The sequence below is a fragment of the Cavia porcellus genome, unplaced genomic scaffold (genome assembly GCF_034190915.1).
Source record: "Cavia porcellus strain 051 isolate PalLab524CR breed Dunkin Hartley unplaced genomic scaffold, mCavPor4.1 scaffold_7, whole genome shotgun sequence".
Taxonomy (NCBI): domain Eukaryota; kingdom Metazoa; phylum Chordata; class Mammalia; order Rodentia; family Caviidae; genus Cavia; species Cavia porcellus.
In genome coordinates this window covers 39,529,613-39,552,759 of record NW_026947490.1, presented here as the reverse complement: position 1 = coordinate 39,552,759, position 23,147 = coordinate 39,529,613, and the positions used below count along the sequence as shown (strand labels likewise).

The 23,147-nt window shown below is 43.1% G+C and overlaps 2 protein-coding genes across 10 annotated transcripts in view; one reads left to right on the top strand and one right to left on the bottom strand.

The window, feature by feature from the left end:
* The first annotated feature begins 627 nt into the window (after positions 1-627).
* Positions 628-6,289, top strand: Pdcd5 (programmed cell death 5). 2 transcript variants are annotated; one of them, XM_063253397.1, is made up of 6 exons: positions 628-1,029; positions 2,016-2,053; positions 4,066-4,127; positions 4,889-4,980; positions 5,787-5,858; positions 6,115-6,289. In XM_063253397.1, the coding sequence occupies exons 1-6, from the start codon at positions 643-645 to the stop codon at positions 6,160-6,162; spliced, it is 699 nt and encodes a 232-aa protein (XP_063109467.1). In that variant the 5' UTR covers positions 628-642; the 3' UTR covers positions 6,163-6,289. The 2 variants fall into 2 exon arrangements, with proteins under 2 accessions (XP_063109467.1, XP_003466746.1); XM_003466698.5 differs by having other exon boundaries at positions 727-919.
* Positions 6,290-9,482: 3,193 nt separating this feature from the next.
* The window catches only part of Ankrd27 (ankyrin repeat domain 27), a 50,450-nt gene continuing 36,785 nt past the window's right edge, over positions 9,483-23,147 (bottom strand). For 3 of the 8 annotated variants that reach the window (XM_023563699.2, XM_023563700.2, XM_063253395.1), the window contains 8 exons: positions 22,609-22,653; positions 19,751-19,873; positions 15,489-15,686; positions 14,644-14,763; positions 13,719-13,880; positions 12,728-12,839; positions 11,893-11,971; positions 9,483-10,933 (listed from right to left, as the gene is read on the bottom strand). In XM_023563699.2, the coding sequence (XP_023419467.2) occupies positions 10,687-10,933; positions 11,893-11,971; positions 12,728-12,839; positions 13,719-13,880; positions 14,644-14,763; positions 15,489-15,686; positions 19,751-19,873; positions 22,609-22,653 (1,086 nt within the window). In that variant the 3' untranslated portion in view covers positions 9,483-10,686. The other 5 variants (XR_002790397.2, XM_063253396.1, XM_023563701.2 and 2 more) reach the window with 5 other exon arrangements.

Here is a 23,147-nt window from a genome sequence, read left to right as displayed (position 1 = left end):
GGGGAAAATATACATCCTCTAAGGAGAAGGTGCCTGTACCTGCCTCGACCTCAAAGACTGTTTTAACTTGGCTATTTAACTCGCCAGGAACCTTCCCCGGGTCCCTTCAACTTTCCCCTCCCTTCACTCGCATTAATTTATTTGAATTATACAATTTATGACGTTGGTTTTTTGGGTCACAGCGGTCATGGAGGCTTATGCCTGTAATTCCAGCGTTCTGGGAAGCTGAGGCAGGAGGATTGTAAATCTGAGCCCACCCCTGGTGATTTAGGGACTTAAAGAGACTCTGTTTCAACGATTCTTAAAAATAATAATTTTAAAGGGATAGGAGTGGGGATGCATGTAGCTCCGTGAAAAGATGTGGGTTCAAGCCCCCATACTGCAATTAATCAGCATAATAAGAACGGAAAGGGTTGTGCAATCATCACCATAATCATCACTCAGGCTTTCTGGGTCCCTGGCCCTTGGTCTATAAATGGTTATACCATTTGCTTGGCATCAACAAACTACACCCAGAATCACTATCCTTGCTGATGTCACTTATCTAGATATTTATCTTTTCCAAGCAGCAGTCAGGTTCTGTCACAGCTGCCAAGTCAGGGGCCGACCCAACTGGAAGTGGATCCCTAAAGATAGCGTTCCATGTGTGTCCCAGCCCCGCCCCAGAGTGCGATCGGGGGATCGGGACTCTCCCCAGCTCCCTGGCAGTGGCAGGGGTCGCGGATCCGCGCTGGATTAGTGAGGCCTGAGTGCTGCGAGCGCCTGCGCAGTGAGCCGCCCAGTGGAGGCTGCGTGAGGTGGTTCCGTGTGGGCCGGGCGGTGGCCACGGCTGCTACCCCGCGACAGTCTCACTATGGCGGACGAGGAGTTGGAGGCGCTGAGGAAGCAGAGGCTGGCCGAACTGCAGGCGAAACACGGGGTGAGCTGGCGGTTGCCTCCTTCGCCCAGCCTGGAGGCCCTGGCCCCTGGCGGAGGCTCGCGGTGTCTGCTCCACACGCGAAGGACTTCTCCGCGGCCTCCTGGCCTGAGGTCCGAGCCTTTTGCTTCGCGTGCGGTTCGCGGGGGCGCCTGGCATTTACGGGGCCCACGCTGGGTCAGGGGTTCATCTGGCGGCTGGAGTGTAGAGTTAAGGGTTTCTGACCCCAGTAGGCAGCGTTCATTTTAGGGTCTGCTGACACGGTGGGTACCTGGGTACCTGCGCCCCGACGGAGTTTACAGTGGGAATTGGCGCGGGGCTGGGAGTGCGGGGTCCAGAATGTAAAAGCAGAGTGCGGGGGTAACGCCTGTAGGAGAGCGACGTGAGCAGCCCCGAAGGAATCGTCATTCGCAAATTGGGCGCGTTTTATTTTTCCAAAAGTTATTGTGGCCCATAAACACAGTTTCCGAGCACAGGCATTTTCCTTCCAGTGTTGTTTGCTTGCTTGCTTGCTTGCTTATTTGCTTGCTGTACAGGAATTGAACCCAGGGCCTTGAGCATGCTAAGCAAGTGCTCAACCACCAAACTACACCCTCAGCCCCCAACATTAGTTCATATTGCAAGACTTTCTAGGAGGTTGTGACTTTAGGAAATCACCAAAACATTTTACGTGTGGGTTAGGAGTGTGGCTGATAGAACGCTTGTCTAGAGTACAGGAGGCTCAAGGTTTGATCTCCAGCACCACCAAACAACAAGGGACAAATTAACAGCAGCTAGGCATGGTGGTACAGGCCTGTGATCCCAGCATTCTAGGAGGCTGAGGCAGGAGGATCTCAAAGTTGAACCCAGTGCCTGAGCGACTTAATAAGACGCTCTCTCAAAATTCAGAGGGCTAGGAATGTGGCTCAGTAGGAACACCTAGAGTTCAATGCCTAATACAAAAAAGAAGGAAAGGAAAACCATCTCACTGACCTTTGTGAACCGCAGGTTTTAATTAGTAGATAAGCCCTTTACCAATTTAAGAACATACTAGAAAATACAGTCCTGTTTTTTGTCCTTAGTTACACAGTATTTAATTTTTTTTTTTTTTTTTTTTCAGGATCCGAACGATGCAGCACAACAGGAAGCAAAGCACAGGTACGAGCCAGGAATCTGAATCTTTTGAAGGGCAGTTTCACCAATTGAATTTTTTTCTCTCTTTAGGACTGTTAATAGGTGTGTGAATCTTGAAGGTTTTCCTGGCATGGTGATCTTCCTTTGAATTGTCATCAGGGTATCTTTGGTTTTTTTGTTAATTAAATACATGTGTGGAGTCCCATTTACCTTCTTAAATTGCAATTATTAGTATTTGTTTCTGTCTGTAACTGATTGCCTTACCACTGTAAGAGTTACATGGGTGTGGTGCCTAACAGCAAGTGTCCAATAGATACTTACACTTTTTTTTCTTTTATCCCATAACATAAATGTAGAGACAGCCCACACCCAGTGGCAGGTTTACTAAATGAGTATTTGATTATTGTATCATACCATCTTTTTTTAAATTGTAGTAAAAAAAAATTCACTGTCACAGCTGGGTTTAACTGTATAGTTAGTTCTGTAGTGTGCTCTCTGTTCATGTCATAAGCTACATTTATTCACCAACTCTCCATTTCCCCTTCCCCTGTCTTTTAACGCCATTCATTCAGTTGAGTACCTGCACTGGGTGAGGTATTGTACTGGGTCTGCAGAGCAGGTGCAGGAGGAGAATGATGTGAGCCTCTGGAGTAGTGCTACAAAGACAGTAAAGCTACTAGAGTTTCATTGATTCTAAGAAGTGTGTTTTCTTACAATTTCAAGTCAGAAATCGGAATGCATTTATAATTGATTGGTCTTGTCCTGTATCTTTCCAGAGAAGGCTTGCTTTTGCCTGTGCCATCTCTTGAGCAAATTTTGAATCTGAAAGCTTTTAAAATTAAGTTCTTTGCTTGAGATTTTTTTCCTGCCTCCTCCCAGGTATTGTGAATTAAATCAGCAAGGCTACAAAACTAAATTAGCTTTAAGTCCAAAGTCTCAGAAACTTCTTTTTTTCTTCTAGACACAGGCATGCCTCCCAGCTGTTCTTTATTTCATTTCCCTTGTGCTGAGGATGTTTCTCTTTTGATATCCCAGCTTTGACTAGGGTCTCTTCATAGACCTCTCGTCTACAGGTGGTTTTTCTTCTTTTTCGTTCATTCTCAAGAGATACATAAAACTGTGGGGCATTTTAGATTTAGTTAAATATTTGCAAGTCTTGTGTGCATGCCTGTAATCCTAGCACTCGGGTGGCTGAGGCAGGAGGATCACTGTGACTTTGATGTCAGTCTGTCAGTGAGTTCAAGGCCAGTCTGAACTGCATGGTAAGACCTGGTCTTAAAAGAAGAAAAGAAATAAAGCAGCCATTCAGTAGATCATGACAGAGCCAAAATACTACGATTTTATGAGGAAATGGCCTTTAGTTCCATGTTTAATTCCATGAGCCCGAGCTCTTAAGCTTGGATGAATAATGGACATAACACACCTCTGTACTCCAGTTCAACTCAAGCATCTTTGCTGCTGCTTTGTGTTACTAGATTATTAACAAAAGGGCTTCATTTGAAAAAAATTAAAAATCTACTTTAAAAAAGTTTGAAACCACTACTGTGAACATGGACTAGTTTTCCACTTGCATAAGTAGGACAGATGCAGAATTAGACTTTAATTCTCCTTCCTCACCCAAAAAAGTTCAACTGAATCTGTAAAACATTGAATCTGGCTCTAGCAGGGCAACTGTCACCTTTGTCTGTTTAATGAACCCCCCTGAATCTTGGGTTCACCGCTAAGAAAATTACACAGATGAACTGAATTGCTTGGTCCTTCAGATTGCTTGAAGTCCCACTACAAATTTCTGGCATGTATCACACAAGGCACTTAATAAATGTTGGTAATGGTGGTTAAACTAAATCTCCAGTGTAATTATAGAATAAGAGGTTTCCTGCCAATCTGGTAGGTTTTCATCTATATAATATAAACCTAGCTCTTGGGAGGCAAAAGCATCTCTTAAGAAATATATTGAATGAGTTACATTTTTTATGTGTTCAGTAGACATTTGACAGTTTAGACCTAATTTTGCTCTGCCTATGTTTTTGTTGTAGGGAAGCAGAAATGAGAAACAGTATCTTAGCCCAAGTTCTGGATCAGTCAGCCCGGGCCAGGTGTAAGCATCTTTATATTCCTGTATTTCCATAAAACTAGCTTGTGCTGGTTGAATGGGGAAAGATATATGTAGTTATTGTTATCTCTAGATCAAGTATTTTTTTTAACCTAAAAACTCATGAGATACAAGTTATCTGTAAGAAATACAAAGTTTATAAACTTAGAGAAGTATGTTTAAAACATTGTTAAATTGCCAGCTTAGTTTTTTTTCTTATCAAGACATTATAGGGAACAGCTCCTAGAGTCACTGTTGCAGGCACTTGATGTGAGTGATGGGGAATAGGGGCAGTTTTAGTGTTATGTTTAGAATTTTCCATAAACAACAAAAAAAGAAAAATACTAAAATCAGCATGACCTATTTTGTTCCCATATAACTTGAAGTCCACTTGAGTTGTGAAGAGGCAGCTGTGGATAAAGTGCCTTTCAGAAGGCAGTCATACATAGGAAACGGAAGTATGGGGTTTAGAACCTGACGACCCAAGTTTAATCCCAGCTGTACACCACCTCTTGTGTGTCTGCCTGATACTGACATGGCTGCACTTTAGTTTTCTCAGTGGTAAGTCGGTGATAGCACCGTCTCCTCTGCCTGCTGTGCTGGTTGAGAGCCACAGACAAGCAAATGAGCTTGAGAAGTGCTTTGGAAATAGCAGTGCTTAATTTTAAGGGATAAGCAAATTTAGTTTTGATACCTTTTGCATATATATATATATATATATATATATATATATATATATATATTTTTTTTTTTTTTTTTTTTTTTAGTAAGTAACTTAGCACTTGTAAAGCCTGAAAAAACGAAAGCAGTAGAAAATTACCTTATACAGATGGCAAGATATGGACAGCTAAGTGGGAAGGTAAGCTTGGACTTCCTTGAGGGAACTCTACCTACTGTTATCTACTTTTTACCCAAAACATGACTTCACCAGGTCAGATTCATACGTGATTACAGAATGTTTGATTGTATGAAAAAAATTTTAAAGGCAAAAAAAGTCATATGTGCCATAAATTTTAAAAGATAATTGCCTTTCCCAAAATGCTCTGTTCTCTCCTGGCATTGCTGTGGAAACTTGTTGGTGTCTCTCTGACCCAGTGACTATTAGGGTTGGATGGCTTAAATTGTCCCTGCACTGGAAACAAAGATTGTCCTTAGTATCAAGTAAAATTCTACCAGTATAGTAGAAATTAGGCTCATTTTGCAAATGAGTGAATGCCATTGGGGTTGTAGCATTCTGGCAACCTCAACCTTCCTTCAACATCCACACAAGCCTCATCTGCCTCCGCCCCTGCTCCCCACTGAGCCCCTCACACTGAGAATCCTTGCACTGAGAGACACAGTGATCTTTTGAGGGTGCATCTCTGCTAAGGAAGCGTCTCATGGGCAGTAAGCGCCTATCTTTTAAAGTTACTGCTGTGGTTTGCGTTGTCTACCAGTGGTAATAAAGATGTTAGAAGCTATTTAATAGTTCCCCTTCCTCGGATGAGAAATAGCAAGGGCAAAAAAAAAGAGAAATAGCAAGGGCAATTTTATTTGGAACTTACATGAGTAGTTTGAACCTCCTCCCCTGCCCGTCTCCCTGATGACCTCTTCTCTCACATTCTGGAAAGACTGGAAAATGACTTACTTTGCTAAGAGACTGTTTGCTTTCTTCTGATATCCTAGGTCTCAGAACAAGGTTTAATAGAAATCCTTGAAAAAGTAAGCCAACAAACAGAAAAGAAAACAACAGTTAAAGTAAGTTTCCCCAAATGCACATGGCAAAAGAAAAGGTTGCTTGCTACTTTAAATATTAAGTGTTGACTGTACGTTTGCTGCTGTGTATTAGAGCACCTCTCAGCTCACAGTTATGGAAGTTTGGGAAGAAAGGCTAAATACATTGAGGGGGTCTAATAAGGTTTTTGCCCTCTGACTGTTTCCTGTTTTGCTAAGTTGTTCTAAAGACTTAGTCTTCATTAAACATGTTATGACACTCATTTAATTTCCCTTCTAGTTTAACAGAAGAAAAGTAATGGACTCTGACGAAGATGATGATTACTAAACTAAAAATGGTTAGAGACTGAAACCTAATGGAATACTTCTAGGACAAAAGTTAAAATCTGTTTAAATGTTTACTTTGTTTTTGTCTATATGCCTTTTAAAAAATAAACTTATTATGTAAAGTAAAACGCTTGGGTAAGTTGTTAAAACAACTAAAGTGTTAAAGCCAAGTGACTAGAAGATTGGCTTTTAAAATTATTTTCCTTTTCTACCAACAGCTTTTAAATATGTGGCAGACTCATGTGTATGTGCTTTGCAGGTGTGACATTTTATTAGGTAGAGGAAACATCACAAAGAAAAATAAAAGCTTGTGTATTTAATGGAAGAAAACACCTAGTTTGGTTTGTTCCATAATCTGTTTTTGAAAGGCACTGAGATTGCTGCCTAATAAGTTATGGCTTCCATCCATAATAACTAGTGTGATACTTCTATTGATAAAATGACAAGGACACAGCAGTAATACTCAGTGGTAAACATGTTTGTAAGGGAAATGTCTTGTAATTATAGAGAGCCCATTCCTGTCCTCATGGCCTAGGAAAGTTTATATTTGTAATAAATTTCAGTTTACCACTTCCAGTGCAACCCATAGTGAGAATAAAGACACCAAGGCATATTTATAATTATGGGGAGCCATGGGATCCTAAGTCCAGCAGGTTTATGGGAACAAAGGTCTTGACCCTGGGGCCTAGCATTCATTTTATTCGTGTAAAGAAAAGAGTGACTTGATGTGAAAATGGTGGAAAATACTTGAGTATTGTGAGTTGGGCTAGTTAGCAAGTCTAAAATCACCTCTTCAATATGCAGAGAGAAAGATAGGCAGAAAGACTGATCTGTATAACAATTAATGTAGCATTTAATGTTTTGGTGGCCAGTGCTTCAGCTCTGATGTGTAAATTTTTCTCCTCTGGGAAGTCATAGCCTTTTATCTCAAGGTTCAAATCCAGTTGACAACCATGGAGCCATTGCTCTTCATCCTGCCTGACCCAACCAGTTTTGGGAGTCATGGGGCAGGAAAACAGGGACTGTCACCTAGCTTGCATGAGCACCTCAGCTAGCCCTGTTTACACTGTTAAAGCAACTGAAAGAACAGAAAGGCATGTCCTAGCCAGCTTTGTATAAAAGTAAATGGAGACAGGGCCAGATTTAGCCAAATGGAGATAACTGCCCTTTAGTCAAGGAGTCTTATCTAGGTGATCCTCACCTCATGATTAAAATCCAGCTTGTAACAGTTCTACTGTTACATGATCTAGTCGGAATGTTCTGTATTCTTCAGTGATGAAGCTGCAGGTGACCTAAGGCAACTATCATCTCATACTGGGCTTCACTTCCACCAAGTTATAAAAACCTTTGATCATTTAAATCATAAACAACTACCAGCTGTTTGTTGTTACAAACTTTAAATGTTTTAGTCCTGTGAAACTCGGTCTAGGAGTAATTCTGTAACAGTAAGATGAAGAAGGTTAATAGCAGAAAAGTGTTGAGGGTGTGCTTTATGATTCCAATCTCTACTTTAGTCAGCAGACTGCTGACATTTGTTTATATTGTAGTCAGTAAAAGTTAGTGGAGGAGCATTCGGGAAGCTCTGGTTTGTCCCAACACCACATTGTCAGTGTTAGAAGAAGTGCCTTCACGGTCCCAGATGAGTGAGTGAGTTGAATATAGAATGATTAAGAACAGTAATTTCTTCTTTAAGAAACAAGATTGTCATAGAATTGTTCTAAATTTTGCTTTTGGCTTTATTTACATAAAAATGCTAGTATTTTAGAAAATTCTCAGCAGGTTTTGTTGTTTCCTTTCTCTTGGTAACTTAGCAAGACCCTGCCTCAAAAATTTTTAAAAAGGGCTGGAGTTGTAGCTTAGTTGTAGAGTGCTTGCCTAGCATATATGAGACCCTGAGTTCAAGCAGCGTACTGCAAAAAGGAAGAAGAAAAAGAAACTCTGCTGATGCCAGCTACTGACATGTTTCAGTGTCGTCAGACTTTTCTTAGACACCTGAAGATGAAAAGTGGTTGCATATACCAAGGCAAAAGTTTGTGAAGGCAGCAATGTTGCAGTGTATTTCAGTCTAGGGACTCTCCAGGATGTAATTCTCAACTTTCTAAATTTAAGTCAGTGGCTGGGAATACTGTGAATTCAAACCCATTTTTTAATTAAATTTCGGCATTACCAATTTTTGAATTAGCAAGTCAAGTTTGGTTTTTTTTTCAGGTAGAGAAAATAACTGAAAAACATAAAGTAGTTTAAAAAGTAATAGAGGTAGTCCCTTAACATGCCTGTCAGTACAGTAGCTCCAGGAGGACTCTTCCCCAAAAATAGGCAGTTCAAGTCATGACACTTGTGTGTCCGGGTGAGGGCACATGAGGTTTGAAAGTGCCAGTTCGGTGCCATTGCCAACCAGGCCTTGACGTTGTCTCCCAGGCAAATCAGTCCTTTAATTTTCAGAACTGTTTCCTCATTAGGTCGTTCTATCCAGTGTGGTAAGTGCACACTGAAAATAGCTTCAAAATTATATTGTCTCAACTAGATAACCAGATAACATCAAATGTTTGTATTTCCATCTTAAGACTGTCCTGACAAAGTGTATAGGACATAGTTCCTTAGGTGAGATGATACAAAACCACAGCAACTTAGGTCATTTTGTTTTAAAGCAGGAAAACAGCCCATGGTGGTGATCACACACCTGTAGCCCCAGCACTTGGAGGCTTGAGGTAGGAGGATCAAAAGTTGAAGCCCAACTTGTGCAACTTAATGACTTAAGACCTTGTGTTGAAATGTTTTTAAAGGGCTGGGGTTGTAGTTCAGTATGAAAGCCCTGGGTTCAATCTGCAATACTGTAAATTAATAAGGGAAGAAAAAGGAAGAATCAATTAGAACAAAGAAAAATAAGCAAAGCAACACTGCTTATTTTCTGTTTGTAGTAAAAAACTATATATAGTTATCCTTATAGTTTTAAAAGAAAGAAACTTCTCTGTGGATCTCTCAAAGTAGTTTGTCCCTTCAGCACTGTAAATAAAACCAAAAGCAAACTTTATCTGTACAAAATTCCTGAACAAATTTTATGACACTCTTGTTTCTTAAAATATTTTTAAATGTTCTTAGTGGTTATACTAATTCATTTGTTGACTCAACTATCATAATTCAGCCCTGGTTAGATAGGTGGAAAACGGTCTGCTCAGAGTGATGCTAAGTGTTTTCCGTATACCTGGAAAACGAAATAATGTGTCTGTCTATTTGGGACCATTTTCCTACACACAAAGCAGTTCATAGCAGACAGAAACCTGTCTCCATAAGAAAACATTTAAAAAGTACACCATGACACACTCAAGAATCATAAAGTTTACTATTTCTTTTCCATCGTTTGGCACATATCCAAGGCACATTAGAAAATTAGAAATCATAAATTACTTTGTAGAAAAATAACCAGTCCCTCCCTTCTATACATACACAAGTATTTCCAAGAATGTGCACAAAACCACTTTCCCATTACAAAGTTCCTTGAAAATTTTCTGAGGACAAACTCATGTTTGTAGCTTTAGGCCAGTAACATAAAAAAATAACAATATAATCTATAGAAATTTATAAAAAAAGTAATACGTGGCAATAAATTCTAACTTAAAATAACATTGACCTGGTTTGTGCTGTAAGTTTTGAAGCTGAATCAAAAGATTTAAGGAAAGATGTGCCAAATCTACTCTCTAGTAACCATCCATTAGATGTGGCCTTTAAGAGGTTCTTCTTAAAATTTTATTTCAGTTTTTTGGTGGTGCAGGGGATTGAAGCCAGGGCCTCACTCATACTAGGCAAGTGCTTTGCTGCTGAGCCCCATCCCCAGCCTTTAAGGAAGGCGGTTCGTAGCGGAATAGATGTTTCTGGGAACACTGCTACAGATGCATACATGCAGTGGCCAGATGTCTGTCAGAAGAAAAACTAGAGCCCACTTTCTCTGTATGCATGGTATAGAACAGCTCTTACGTGTGCTCACCAAGATGAACGTCAGAATGGCATTAGACATCTTTTTGTTCAGGTGTTGCTTCGCAAAGGAACATTTTTCAGGTTCCATTTATTTCTTTGTTTTGATGTGACGTTTCTGCTTGGCCTCCATAGTACCATGAAATGTAAGTTGCTTCTCCATGGCTTATCTCAGATGAGGGGATTTTCTTGGCGCAGGGTTTGCTAATTTATCACAGAGGTTTAGCACCCTGCAGTAGAAGGAGGTCAGAATCTGACAGTGAAACCTCTACCTGTAGCCAGTAAATTCTGATACTTGGAAACACACTTCAGATGAAGTAGCTGGACACTTACCAGAATTTTTGTCCATTCCATTTCAAGTGTATTTATTAGCTTTAAGGAGAGAGATGGTGAAAAGTTTTTGTTGCATTTATTATTTTAGCCACAGAAAAGCTTTCGGGAACCTTCTGAAGATGGTCTCAAGCCAATTATTTAAAAGTATACTTAAGTATAAGCTGTGTTCATGCTGAGTGTTATCATCTCGTGTGCTCACTTGTGGTAAATATGACCAATCCTGTTACTCTTGAGGCTGGGAGACACTAGCCTCCTGGGAGGTGGTTAGGCTGCCAGCAGTCTCTGGGTCCTTGGGTACTACCGCGACATCAACGGTGTGCCTGCGGACCATTCGCCGGTTCCCAGGAGCCGGAACCAACTGCTTCAGTCCGGGCCTCTCCTTGGGCAGGTCGTTGCTTCCTTCACCAGCTGTCTGCAGTCGGCTCTGCTCTGGCAGGTGACTGTTTTTGTGTAATTCTTTGCCTCTCTGGCTAAAGAGAAGGTATGGTTCAGTTTATGTCTGCGTTATATGCTGTAAAACACGATGTGTCAACAGCAGCCACCTTTGAGGGCTGCTGTGTCGGATCATACGCTCAGCACTCCAGGCATAATACACTGCAAGTGTAGACTTCATTGATCTGCTTAAAAATATATCTCCAAGTGGAGAAAGGAAAATGAGAGCAAAGTGGGAAGTATTGGGTAAACAGTGATCTCTAACTAGGTTGTCGGACTGTTTATCCAGATGGAATGTAGCCCTCTCCTTACTGCATTATTTAGTCAGTTACGAAAAGAAGGCCAATTCACAGTCAGGCTACTGTAGTCTCAGAAAAGCGACTTAGTGCCACTGAAAGAGAGAGAGCTTATTGGAACAAATATTGTACTTAATATTTTAAACTAAACATATTTTTTCAAAGAAAGTGATTTCTATGAAAGTGACTAATTTTACTATCATATTTAATGTCCAATGGTTTTGGTTGGAGACCTACTCCTTAGCAGGAAACCCCAGTAATGAAGAAGACTACCAAGAATAAATCGTGTACCATGGATTACATTTGAAAAAGGCAGGCTTTTTTAAAAAATAAGGTTTTAAGCTAGAATTTACTAACTTGCCTCATACAAAGAACCTTCTATAAAATTAGGGACTCTTCTATTTTTTGCTGTAATCTCCCTTGAAGTCCTTCCTCTAAAACCCAAAATAAACAGAGTATTAAGTAAGTATTTGGGGTATTTGAAACACTGTTTGGTCACAAGATGGCAGCACTGGGTGACATTTGTACTGCGGATTAAAAGCTGCATATACGTAGCTTCCACTCAAACTGCAGGGTCAAAAGCACAGAAATTGGACAGGGATATAGTTTAGCAGCATAGCATCTGCCTGGCAAGTGCAAGGTCCTGAGTTCAATTCTGGTACCAAAAAGACTACAGAAATTAATCTGAATTTTATACTCACTTAAACTGACCAACTGAGTGAACAAAATAAAACTGTCTTGTAAAAGGCTCATCTGGTAGATCATACATTTTTGAGTTCCCTGAAAAAGAAAGGATAAATGTTTGAAATCAAATGGTTCAAATGCCCCATTTTCTTTAGCTTAACAAAATACAGAAAATTAAGCGTCAGATTTGCTTAAACATATTAGATACCTATCATACGAACCTTGTAAAACAAAACTGTAAATCCTTAATACACTGACACTCAGCTGATTATGGTGCGGCCTCAGGATCACCAAAAACGTGAGTAGGTTATATGTGTCACTATGCTGTGAATGCATTATGTGATTTTAAAAGAGAGAACAAGGACCCTTTGTTTAACTTTCAGGAAAAAGGACTAGTCTTCAGCTATTTGGCTGCTACTGTTCTAATTACCATCAACCTATGTGCACCTGCTGTGATGGGTGATAGCCCATCACTTGTCTAGCTTGGAAACCAGACGGGCAAACAAAAAAATGTTCAAGGAATGTGCACAACATCTGGCTTTGGCATCTGAGGCGTGAGAGCGTTTACTGGAAGTCTCTCCTCACCATTTGTTAGTTGGGGGCCTAAACCTTTAGACAAGCCAAGAGTATCTACCTTATCTCCTCAGGAAATGTAACAATCAGCCAGGAAGCTAATTTAAAAACAAACTTTCCCTTGATCTGAAAAATCAGAATGTGACATACATTTCTGTGGTTCCTGTATCCCTGCCTGTCACATCTACAATTACATTTCACATTCACAGTTAAAACCTTTAGCAACCCATGATTTTCCGAATAAACGCCCGTGAAGAATTAAAGAGTGTAAGTCCTTACATTTTTTCCTGATCTTAACAGTCACACACTCCTTATGGTCTGTCTCAGCAACGTCATCTAATGAGGCAACGCAGCTTGGCACAACTTCAAGTAACTCCAGTATTTTTGAATTCTACAATTTAAAAGGGAAAATGTAACGTGATTTTTTATTTTTTCTTAGCAGGTTATTACTTGTTTTCTATGTAAGTGTTAGTATTGGTGTGGCTGAGTCAAATTAAAAAATAAAGCAACTACAAACAGAATATTTAGGTGATAAAGCCTAGTGGTAAAAGCAACCCTGTGTTTGCAACCTGGCTGTGTCCTCTGTAGGGTACTCAGGGCTGCGGCTGTCACTGCTCCACGTAGTTGGCCTGGCGATAATAGGACCACCACATAGTGAGTACTCAATAAAACAGTCATCACTCGAAAAAGTACTGAACTAAAGTGACCTGTTAAGACAGGTCACCGAAAGTTAAAAATCAAGAGGCCTATGGTTAAGCTGGATTTACAGTGACTTCAGCATCCCAGCTGGATCATTTAATAGCCTTCCTAGCTGTCCATTCTGAGTAGAAAACTAGATACTCATTTCAAAGGTAAGAAACGAGGGTGTATCACCTTTGTCCATGATAAATACCCACCACACTGGAAGGGGGTAAACTGCAATCACACTTCTCACAGAACTCTAGGAGTTTGAAATCCATGAATTCAACATGCTTTCTGCACTGAGCTACGGGCACTGGCAGAACCAGCGTGGTAGTATAACTTGCCACTCCCTTGGCACTGGCTGCACAGTGAGAGTGTCACGCGAGGGCACATACTGGGGTGCCCTTGGAAGACTACCCACAAAAGGATGGTTCCCAGCTCCCTGAGCTGCTGCCCTGACAGGTGACATGAGCAGGTGTCCGGTACACCAGTTCCAAAGGTCTCAGGACTGTGGCTGTTGAGAATCTTATTCCAACACTGTGAGCTGCAGGGGAGCTTGGGACCGCAGATCCCTGGTGTCCCCGCTCACCTGTTCTGCGCAGTCTATAGCTGTGCACTGCCGCTTGTTGAGGACATGCACCGATGCTCCATGAAGCAGAAGCAGCTCCACCACGAAGACGTGCTTGCCTATCACAGCCTCGTGCAGGGCCGTATTGCCCTTATTGTTAGAAGCATTGATGGAGGCCCCGTGCTAGAAAGAGAAAGAGCACAGTCAAAAGGGATGGGACAAAATGTAAATGTGGAACCTAGGTGGTGTATGGATATTTATGACAAGATTCTTTTAAACTTTACTGCATCTCTGAAATTCTGAAATCATAGTGGTAAAAGTAAACCAAGAAAAAAGATTAATGGGCAAAGATGCCCACTGTAGCATTTATCATAGCAGAAAAAACAAACCACTTAAATTTACAGATCAGTAATAGTTCAGAAAAGTGGCACACGCCTATAATCATAGCTACTGGGGAGGCTGAGGCAGGTGGATCACAAGGTCAAGTGTAGTTGAGACAATTTAGCAAGACTCTGTCTTGGGGAGTTTTAAAACGGGTATGGGGCATGTAGCTCAGTGGTAGAATGCCCCTGCGTTCAATCCCCAGGATCACAAAAATATTTTTAAAACTACTGTGGGACATCCAGACTTACCTGACCATTCAAAATCTAGGCTGTAATAAAAGTTTTCTACTGGAAAACAGTTTAGTAATCTAAATATCCACATTTTTAAAAGTTCACCAAAATGAGTTGCTTTGAGCAGGAAGGTTTGGACAAGCCCAATTTTCCCACTGCTTTAGACTCTGTTCTGCCATGCAATATCCAGCAAGAGGGAAATCAGACCAGGCCCAGACCTTCAGAAAAACAGCCGAAGTCCTCAGTGCTGCAGCCCTGACACAGCATGGTCGCTAGGATCCTCATTTGCCCGCCCTGCAGAATCATGGGGCATTGTGGGGAGGGGGGCTGACCTGTAACAGCAGCGCTGCAACTTCGTGATGGCCAGCAGAGCAGGCATAAATGAGGGGCGTGTTTCCACTTATGTCCTTCTTATTGGGTTTTGTATTAGAATCCAGTAGGTACTTCACCACCTAGGCCAGAGGAGAGAAAATTTCAGCCTTAATTAAAATTTGCAAGAAGAAATCCTCTAACTTGAAATTCTGACTCTTCCCTAAGCTTACTGAGGCTTTTCAGACATGCTGACCCCTCAGGAGAAAGGACAGCAGCAGAGAGGGAGGGACACTGTTTCTGAGGCAGTGTGCTGGGCACCAGTGTTTCCACTTCATCTTTATTTCTTCCCTATGGAGAGCTGGGATCACAACTCGCATCTGACAGATTAGGGGCTGGTGCCAAAAAGCACTCTGCTAGTTCAGGGGAGACACGGACTCAGGTCTATAAGCTTACAGTGGAACTGAGAGGAAACTGAAAAATATTCACATAGGTAATTTCCACCCACACCACAGGATTCATCAGTCCCAACTTCTCTGGAACCCCTCCTGTGAGGCTATGCCTTTAGGAAGTACTGAACTGTTTGGCACAGACACAAAAGTGGTAAGGTAACCCAACACCTGAGCAAAGGAGACTACCTAGAATGACACCCCTGGGTCCCCCAGATGTAAAGACAGTGGAGTGGGGCTGATTATCCAAGAGAGGACCAGAGTTGCATGCTCTGCTGCAGAGTGGTCCTGCCACACACATCGCAAATCAGGAAGGAGTTGTGCTGTGATCCTGAGCCCTGGCCCTCTATGCACAGGTCCCAAGTGGTGCTTTCACCCAGGAGTAAGCACCTTGTACGCACCTAAGAGACAGCCCATACCTGAAAGTGGCCCTTCTGGCAAGCCAGGTGGAGGGGCACAGCTTGGTTTGTGTTCCTGGCACTCGGGTTGGCACCGTGTTTCAATAGGAGGGGGATGAGGTCTGCCCGACCATGCAGAGCAGCAACGTGCAGTGGAGAGGAGCCGTCCTGGTTGGTCACATTCACCCCGAGCCCACTAGCAGGAATCTTGGCCAGCTTCTAGTACATTCAACAGTTGAAACAAAAATCTCATTAATGTCCAACAAGTCAAGCTGAAGGAATATAAGATAAGCCATTTGCCCTCCCCTGCCTTCTATGCAATATGCGGGATCCAGGATCACATGTCTCTAGGTGAATCCCTGCTACTTTAGAAAGGTGTGATACACCAGAAGATTAACTTCTAGTTTTAGTAAAGCAAGCCTGCTAGAAGGATGCCCTGTTATACCAGGCGCATCAAAAAGGACAGTCTGTGTCGTTGCTGAGGCAACTGAATGTCCACAGGGGAATGTGGCACATCAGCCCTTCCTCATTTCAAACAAATCAAAAGTCATCACAGACAGATACGTAAAAGCTACAACTACAAAGTGTGTTTATTTATTTAATTACATAGAAAGTATCGCTATATAGTTTAGGCTAGTTTAATATGTAGCCCAAATTTGCAATGACACTTTAATATGGCCTCAAACTTGTAATGATCCCCCTGCCTCAGCATCCTGCAATATAGGATAAAAAGCAGGTGCCAGCATGCCCAACTATAAACTATAAAGTCTCTTAGCCAGGTACGGTGGTACAAATCAGTAATATTAGTAACCTCAGGAGACTGAGGCAGGAGGATCACAAGTTCAAGGTCCACCTGAACTACATTGCAAGTTTAAGTCCAATCTGGACTACATATTGAGACTGCATGTCAAAAAAAAAAGAAAAAAGAAAAGAAAGCAATAATCTTTACTAGGGTAAAGATTCCTTAGAGAAGATGCAAAAACTAAAAGTTTGATAAACTGGACTTACTTTAAATGTTTGTTCTTTGAAAGACATGATTAAGAAGATAAAAGAGCAAGTTGCAGAACGGGAAAAGATGTCTACAATATCTGTATCTCAAAGTACTTGAACCAACCAGAATTTAATATTAAAAAAAACTGAAGAAGACAGTCCATCTTAAAAAATAAAGAAGCAGAAGATCTGAAGAGACCCTTTCACACAAAAGACGTAAGCGAATGCTCAGTCTTTGAGAACCTAAAAAGATGTTTCTCGGGAAAATGCAGACCAGGGTCAAGAACGACACACGGAGGGGTGAGGAGCAGAGCGGCGGTCTGCAGGGACGCGGAGGCGCGAAGCAGTCTTTGTAACTGCTCGTTACTTATTGCAGTTCCTCTCCTTCACTTTTAGCATAACCCCTTAGCATGCACAGTGGCTCCTCAATCAGCAACGCTGGGAAGGACGACAAGCAATAAAAAGGGCAACACTGCTCGCAAGCCGATTAACAAACACTGAGGCATACATTCAGTTAGCAGCTGAATTTTACTGTAAGTAAATTATACCTCAGAAATCGAGAGCAAATGAGGAAAACACACACACACAATATGAAATATCCCCTCATATTTCTAAAAAGGATCTAAGTGGAGATGCACCCCTCATTTCTACCCACTCCTGGCCATCATGAGCCACCAGCCATGCAAACTAACAGTTAGCGCCTGCACCACAATGGCTCCCAATAAAAAGTCAAACGCTGAGTGGTGAACCACACGTAGAGCAACTAAAACTCTCACACTCTGCTGTGTGGGTAGAAAACACAACAACCGCTTTGGGAAATTAGTGGTTTCTTTAGGGATGTTCACGGTCTCTGCAAATATTTCAAAATCTAACAAACTGAGACACTTCTGGTGCCAAGCAGAAGTGATACTCAGCATGTACTTTATGACTCCAATTCTACATAAAATTCTAGAAAATCCAAACTAAATCTCTGGAGATAGGTGCCTGCAGCAGGGGAGTAGGGAGAAAGGACTGACTGCAAAGCAGCAGGTAGGAGCCCTGGACGGACACACTCCCCACCTGGCCTGTGTGACTGCCTACACACCTCTAGCAGCTCACTGCGTGTGAACTTGGCATGCACACCCTCCACCGCATGTAAGTCACACCCCAGGAAAGGGTTTCTGTTACTTGTGGTTTTCTGGGACAGGGTCTCATTATGTTGCCGAGGTTGGCTTCAAACTTAATCCTCCTGCTTCAACCTCTCAAATGCTGGGTGAAGCACCACACTATTTTCAATGAAGAACTTTTTTTGTAAAATGAATTCTAAATACCCCAAAAGATATGCTAGAAGAAGATGATGGCGGGCTAGAAGAAGATGGTGGTTGGGGTGGGGATTGTAACAATTTCAGACATAAAGCAACAGTGTCATGTCTTTGAGAAATTACAAAATGGAAAAGAATTTGAAGGTTTTAAAAGAGCAGGGAGTGTAAGACTTTATCCAATCAATTCTACCAATACTTTAATGTAGAATTCCATTTCTTGCTTGCTTACAGTCTGTGAACTGTGAGGTGGGGAAGCACAGTGAGTAGGTAAATCACAGCAAGAACAGAAGCAAAGACACAGCGCTTGGGGGCTGCAGGCACGGGCACCGACTCGCTGCCCACCGTGCTCCTTAGGAGCGGCACCTGCCTTCCAGTTCCTGTTTGTCACAGCAGCCGCCTGAGAAAATCGGTCTGGGGACTGCACACGCCCCACAGCACGGGAAACAGAGAGCTGCACTCCTCAGTGGCCAGCTTAGCCTCAAGTGAAAGCTGTAGGTGAACGAAACCTGTTGTTTTCAGCATTCTTAGGTTAGGTAACCCCACAGCTGTCTTTTTTTTTTTTTTTTTTTTTTTTTTTTTAAGGCTGTAGTATTCTCTCAGAGCATAAAGGATAACACCACTGGTTTGTGAAGGCAAATTAATTTTCTTAGAAGGAGATGTACGCATTTCTAGTTAGCAGCCATACAAGTACATCTGATGAACATAACACCATTTACAACTGCTCAAAAGCAAACAGCTAACAAAAGGGAGAGTATATGTGCTACAAATCACAAAAGGTTGAAAGAAATCCAAGGCCATAGTACTTGGAGATGTGGCCATGTTCGCAGATGACTCCGCATCACAGAGACATTATTTTTTCCCCAATCTATAGATTTAATGTAATTCCTATCGAAATCCCAGAGATATTTTTTTTTTGTAACCATATGCAAGCTTACAAAATGTAGAAAGGCTCAGGCCCTAAAAGAGCTACAGCAGTCCCAGCAGAGACACATAGATTAGGAAGACTCGCTCTGCCCAGTATGAAGACTTACTATAGAGTCTCAGCAATGGAGACTGCATTAGTAGTGAGGGAGGCAGATCAGTGGGACGCAGCAGAGAACACAGAAACAGATGTGCACCACTGAGGTACAGAAGCCACTCTGCAGAGGTGTCGGAGCAAGTGGACAGCCAAAGGCAAATATAAAACCTTCAACACAAATCTCACACATTGTCTAAAATGAACTCAAGGTCCCGCACAGTGGTGAACATCTATATTCCCAGCACTCTCAGCACTGAGTAGCTGGCGGGACAGGCACATGCCAATCAGTGATTTCCAGGGCCAGGCCAAACGGCATGGGGCGGGAGACAGGGAGAGTGTTAGGTGCAGTTAGAAAAGGACACGAGTGATTCTTCTGTTGAGAAAACCCTTCTCAAATGTTACCGTGGATGTGCAAGCCTGTAGGTGTCCACAGGTGTGACAGAACTATATAGAATTAAACACATAGATGTGCACACGTAAAATCGAGAAAGTCTCAACTAAGATCAGTGGATTACATTTGCCTTCTAGTTAGGATTTTCTTACTATAGTTTTGCAAGACACCCTGGGGGAAACTAAGTTAAAAGTCCAAAGGATCTCTCTGTACTGGCACGGGGATCCCCAGGAAGGGTGAATGAAGCCACGGAGCAAAAGGAATTCCAGCACAGGGACAGCCCCCCCGGGCACATCCGCTTACAAACTCCTGCCTCGTTACTGGGCCCCAGAGCGCAGCTGAGACCTAAGCAGGGAGCGTGTGCCGGCCCACCCAGCTGCCATGGCAGGACGCAGACAGCCCAAGCCACATCCCGCCCTGGTGCTGGTTTCTTCCCAGCCCCAGCTAGTTAGTCCCCAGCACATCTCAGCAGACACTTACTCAGAGCTCCTCACTAATTACCTGGCTGAGGAACAGAGAACTTTCCTAGGGGAAGAAAGAAGAATTTGCCTTCCCGCCCCTAACAACAGAGGCAGAGCCATACCTTTTGAGCTGGAGCACATTTGGGACACTGGCACAGGGGGTGACAAAATTCAAGATCCACCGCACTGACAGCATCCTCCGCTTCGTCCAGGTCCTCCTCTGTCCACTCCAAAAGGTACCGCACCTAGTGTTGGAGAGGAAGGAGACGTGGGAGCCGAAAGTTACCCTCTGTGCCTTTACAGGCTACAGTGCCACCCCCACACACTGAACAGCTCCCATGTAGGGGCCTGCACTTTCTTCCTCAGCCACCACAGCAGTTTATAAATGGTTCCTGTAACCCACCGCATTCACCAGTGCACAGGCCTTTGTAAGTTCCGCGAATAAAAGTTAACTCCAAGTCAGACACAATGGTGCACATCCGTAGAAGATGGAGAGGGATTTACCTGTTATGTTTGCGGCTCCTGTTGATCCCTCCTCTGTCTTACAAAGTGGTGTGCTGATGCCACCAAGGGCAGGCATTCAGACCAGTCCTGGCGCCTGCAGTCTGTCCCCTTACGTTCCCTAGCTATATGCATCCCGTGCCCCAGAGGAAGCTCCAGAGCCTGCCCTCCTTACCTGACAGAACATGTGCCTTGGGCAGCCACCCCAGCCCAGTGCACAACCAGTTGGGCAGTGAGACCCACTCACAGGTGCCTGGGCTCCACCAGTGTGTTCTGCCACCACACTTTAGACCCCCAAACAGGGCCAATTTATGTGCCAAAAACACTGGTTTCTAGGATGGTAGATGCCTAGAGAATAAGCATATTAATGCATTTCTAGGCCTGGTTCTGAGTACGGCAAACCAGCACATTCCTGTGAGGAGGGACAGTTTGTTTTGGGAGGACCCCTGTCAGTTCCACCCCTTCGCATTCCAGGTCCCTTCCATGACCCTGATAATGAACACTGCCCACAGGACACACTCGAGGCTTTTATGCAGGCATCTACCAGCCTAGGTGACACATGCAGTTCCTCATGGAGAGAGAAAGGGAGAATAATCAGGGTAGGACCCTGCTGGGTGTTATACTAAGATGCTGAAAAATTAAAATAATTGATTAAAAGATAATTAACAAAAATAGTTATTTAAAAAGATAGCTATTAGCAATATTGTCATTCTGTACTGAGCTCATTACCCTAGTAACCAAGCACCAACCACATAGTTATAAATTAACTGACCGCATCATTCTGCTGTTCTATAATGCATCATCCCCACCACCTTAGTGACCTGTGTGCTATGTCAACTTTTGTTCCCCTTGTAAGAGACAAATGATGCTGTCTCAACCATTGTTCCCTTTATGAGAGACAAATGTTCCTGGAATTGGCAGACCAAGGGCTATGAATTGGCTAACCACCCACTGTGAAATGCCTCTTACCTCAAGCAAAGGGGAACAAAGACCCACCTTATTTCTGTTTCTCATCACTATGTACTTAATGATCAATGAGCTAATCATAAATGAACTATAAAAATCAGTCAAAACTCTAACTCAGTTGCACAGCTTTGCAAATTCCATCTGCACTGTGTCGCTGGGCCAGCTAAAATAAAAGCTTCTTCCTAAAAATGACGTCATTCCGCCCCATCTTTTCCATCTCAGGGGTTTTGCCCCATTTTTCATCTCAGGGGCTTTTTGGGGAAGTAAAACACTGGGCAGGTGACCTGGATAGGGGCTTGGACAACAATCAAATGTGAGATCAGTCTGAGGACAACTCGGGTCACGGGGCAGCTGTCTTGTCCATTACCTGCTGCCTCACAGAGCAGATCACCAGGACAAGGGACAGGCACCAGCGCTTCTCCACTCGGGCTATGCCTGGCTCACACCTTAGCATTCTCCTTTGGTTCCACAAAGGATGCGGGTGATCCTGGGCTGGTCTCAGCCTTGGCCACATGCTGACACTCATGCTCCCCAGAGACTCTATGTGTCACTCTCAGACCCACAGGGGCCTCTGGGTGAAGACCAGTACACCAATGACTATGTTTAGATCCTGCATCCAAGAGGTGGGAAGAATCGGACTCCAGCAATTTCTGTCCACCACCTCAGGCTACTCAGTGAAAAGCACTCTTGAAACACACATTGCTGTTCAGCTCTCACAGAGGATGATTTACTCAGAGCTTTAAATGGGTAAGCACCTCATTTACTACCCCATTAAAAGTGGCAGACAGAGGCTGGCCATGGCAGTGCATGCCTATCATCTTAGCATTTTTCCAGGTTAAAGCAGGAGAATCATAAAGACCAGCCCAGCCTGAGCAACTTAATGAGACTCTGTCTCAAAATATAAAAGGACTGGGGATGCAGGTCAGTGTGAAAGCCCTGTGTTCCATCCTCAGTACCACACACACGGCGTACTCCCTTCAGCAAACCAGGGGAAAGCTGGGGAAACTGCCCTTAGGAATCTCCCACAACCTCTCTCTGCTGTCCCCATCTCATCAGATATGCCCTGTCCTTTGCAGTGTTGGTAGGGCGGATCCCTTCCATCAGCAGCCAGTAACCACAGCAGCAACTCTCTGGCTTGTGACTGTCAGGGCCCCAGGCCTCAGACCACAGCCGCAGCCCAAGGGTCAGAGCCACCTCCCACTGCAGCCAGGCTGTGGGCTGGGCCTTGGTCTCTGTCATCTCCTCTCCCCATGACCCTGCACTCTCTAGGCCACCGAGCAAGGTCTGGTCTTCCCCACATCTCACCATCCCTGGAGCAGGCATGTCTTCATCCTGTGCTTCCTTACTCATTTAGAAAATACAGCATTGCTGCCACCAGCTACACAATGCATGCACCACCCTGTCTGATGCAGACCGAGCAAAGAACCCAAAGCTCGAGACTGGAGATGGAAACACAAGTGTAGCTGTTTTGGACCAAGCTCTAGCTTCTTAAAGTGCTTGTCAAAAGACTCACCATCTCCAGGTCTCCATCAGCAACTGCTCTTAAAAGTTTTTCTACCTTAGTGAAGGAAAAAAAGAGTGTTAGAAAAATTATCTTAATAATAAAATAACAAGAAATAATATACACGTTCTGAAAACATAGTAGCCTTTGTCTGTCTCTTGATGTGTTTAATATTGACTTATGTAATACCTTTTAAATATCTCCCTAAAATTGCTCCAAAAGAGCATCCTGAGAAAAACCATTGTCATTTAAGGCACATAGAAACATAACTACTAGCTACACATAATAGCAGATACCTGTAGTTTCAGCACTCAAGAGACTGAGGCAGGAGGAGCTTAAGTTTGAGGCCAGTGACTTCACAGTGAGGCTTGTCTCAGAATAGGAACAAATCAAACCAAACCATCAAAGCTCTTAGTTACTGGCCTGTAGAAAGGTGAAATGATGGTGACTGGTATACACTGCTTTTTAAGAAGCCAGGCACCCTATGATTCAGAACTACACATACTCTGCTCTCATTAAATACCAGCTGAGAGCACAGGAGGGTGGATACC

Coding starts and splice junctions, on each gene's coding strand:
- Pdcd5 (XM_063253397.1), top strand. CDS start 643: ATGTGTGTCCCAGCCCCGCCCCAGAGTGCGATCGGGGGATCGGGACTC. Junction 2,054..4,065: donor CAACAGGAAGCAAAGCACAG/GTACGAGCCAGG, acceptor TTTTTGTTGTAG/GGAAGCAGAAATGAGAAACA. Junction 5,859..6,114: donor AAAAGAAAACAACAGTTAAA/GTAAGTTTCCCC, acceptor TTTCCCTTCTAG/TTTAACAGAAGAAAAGTAAT.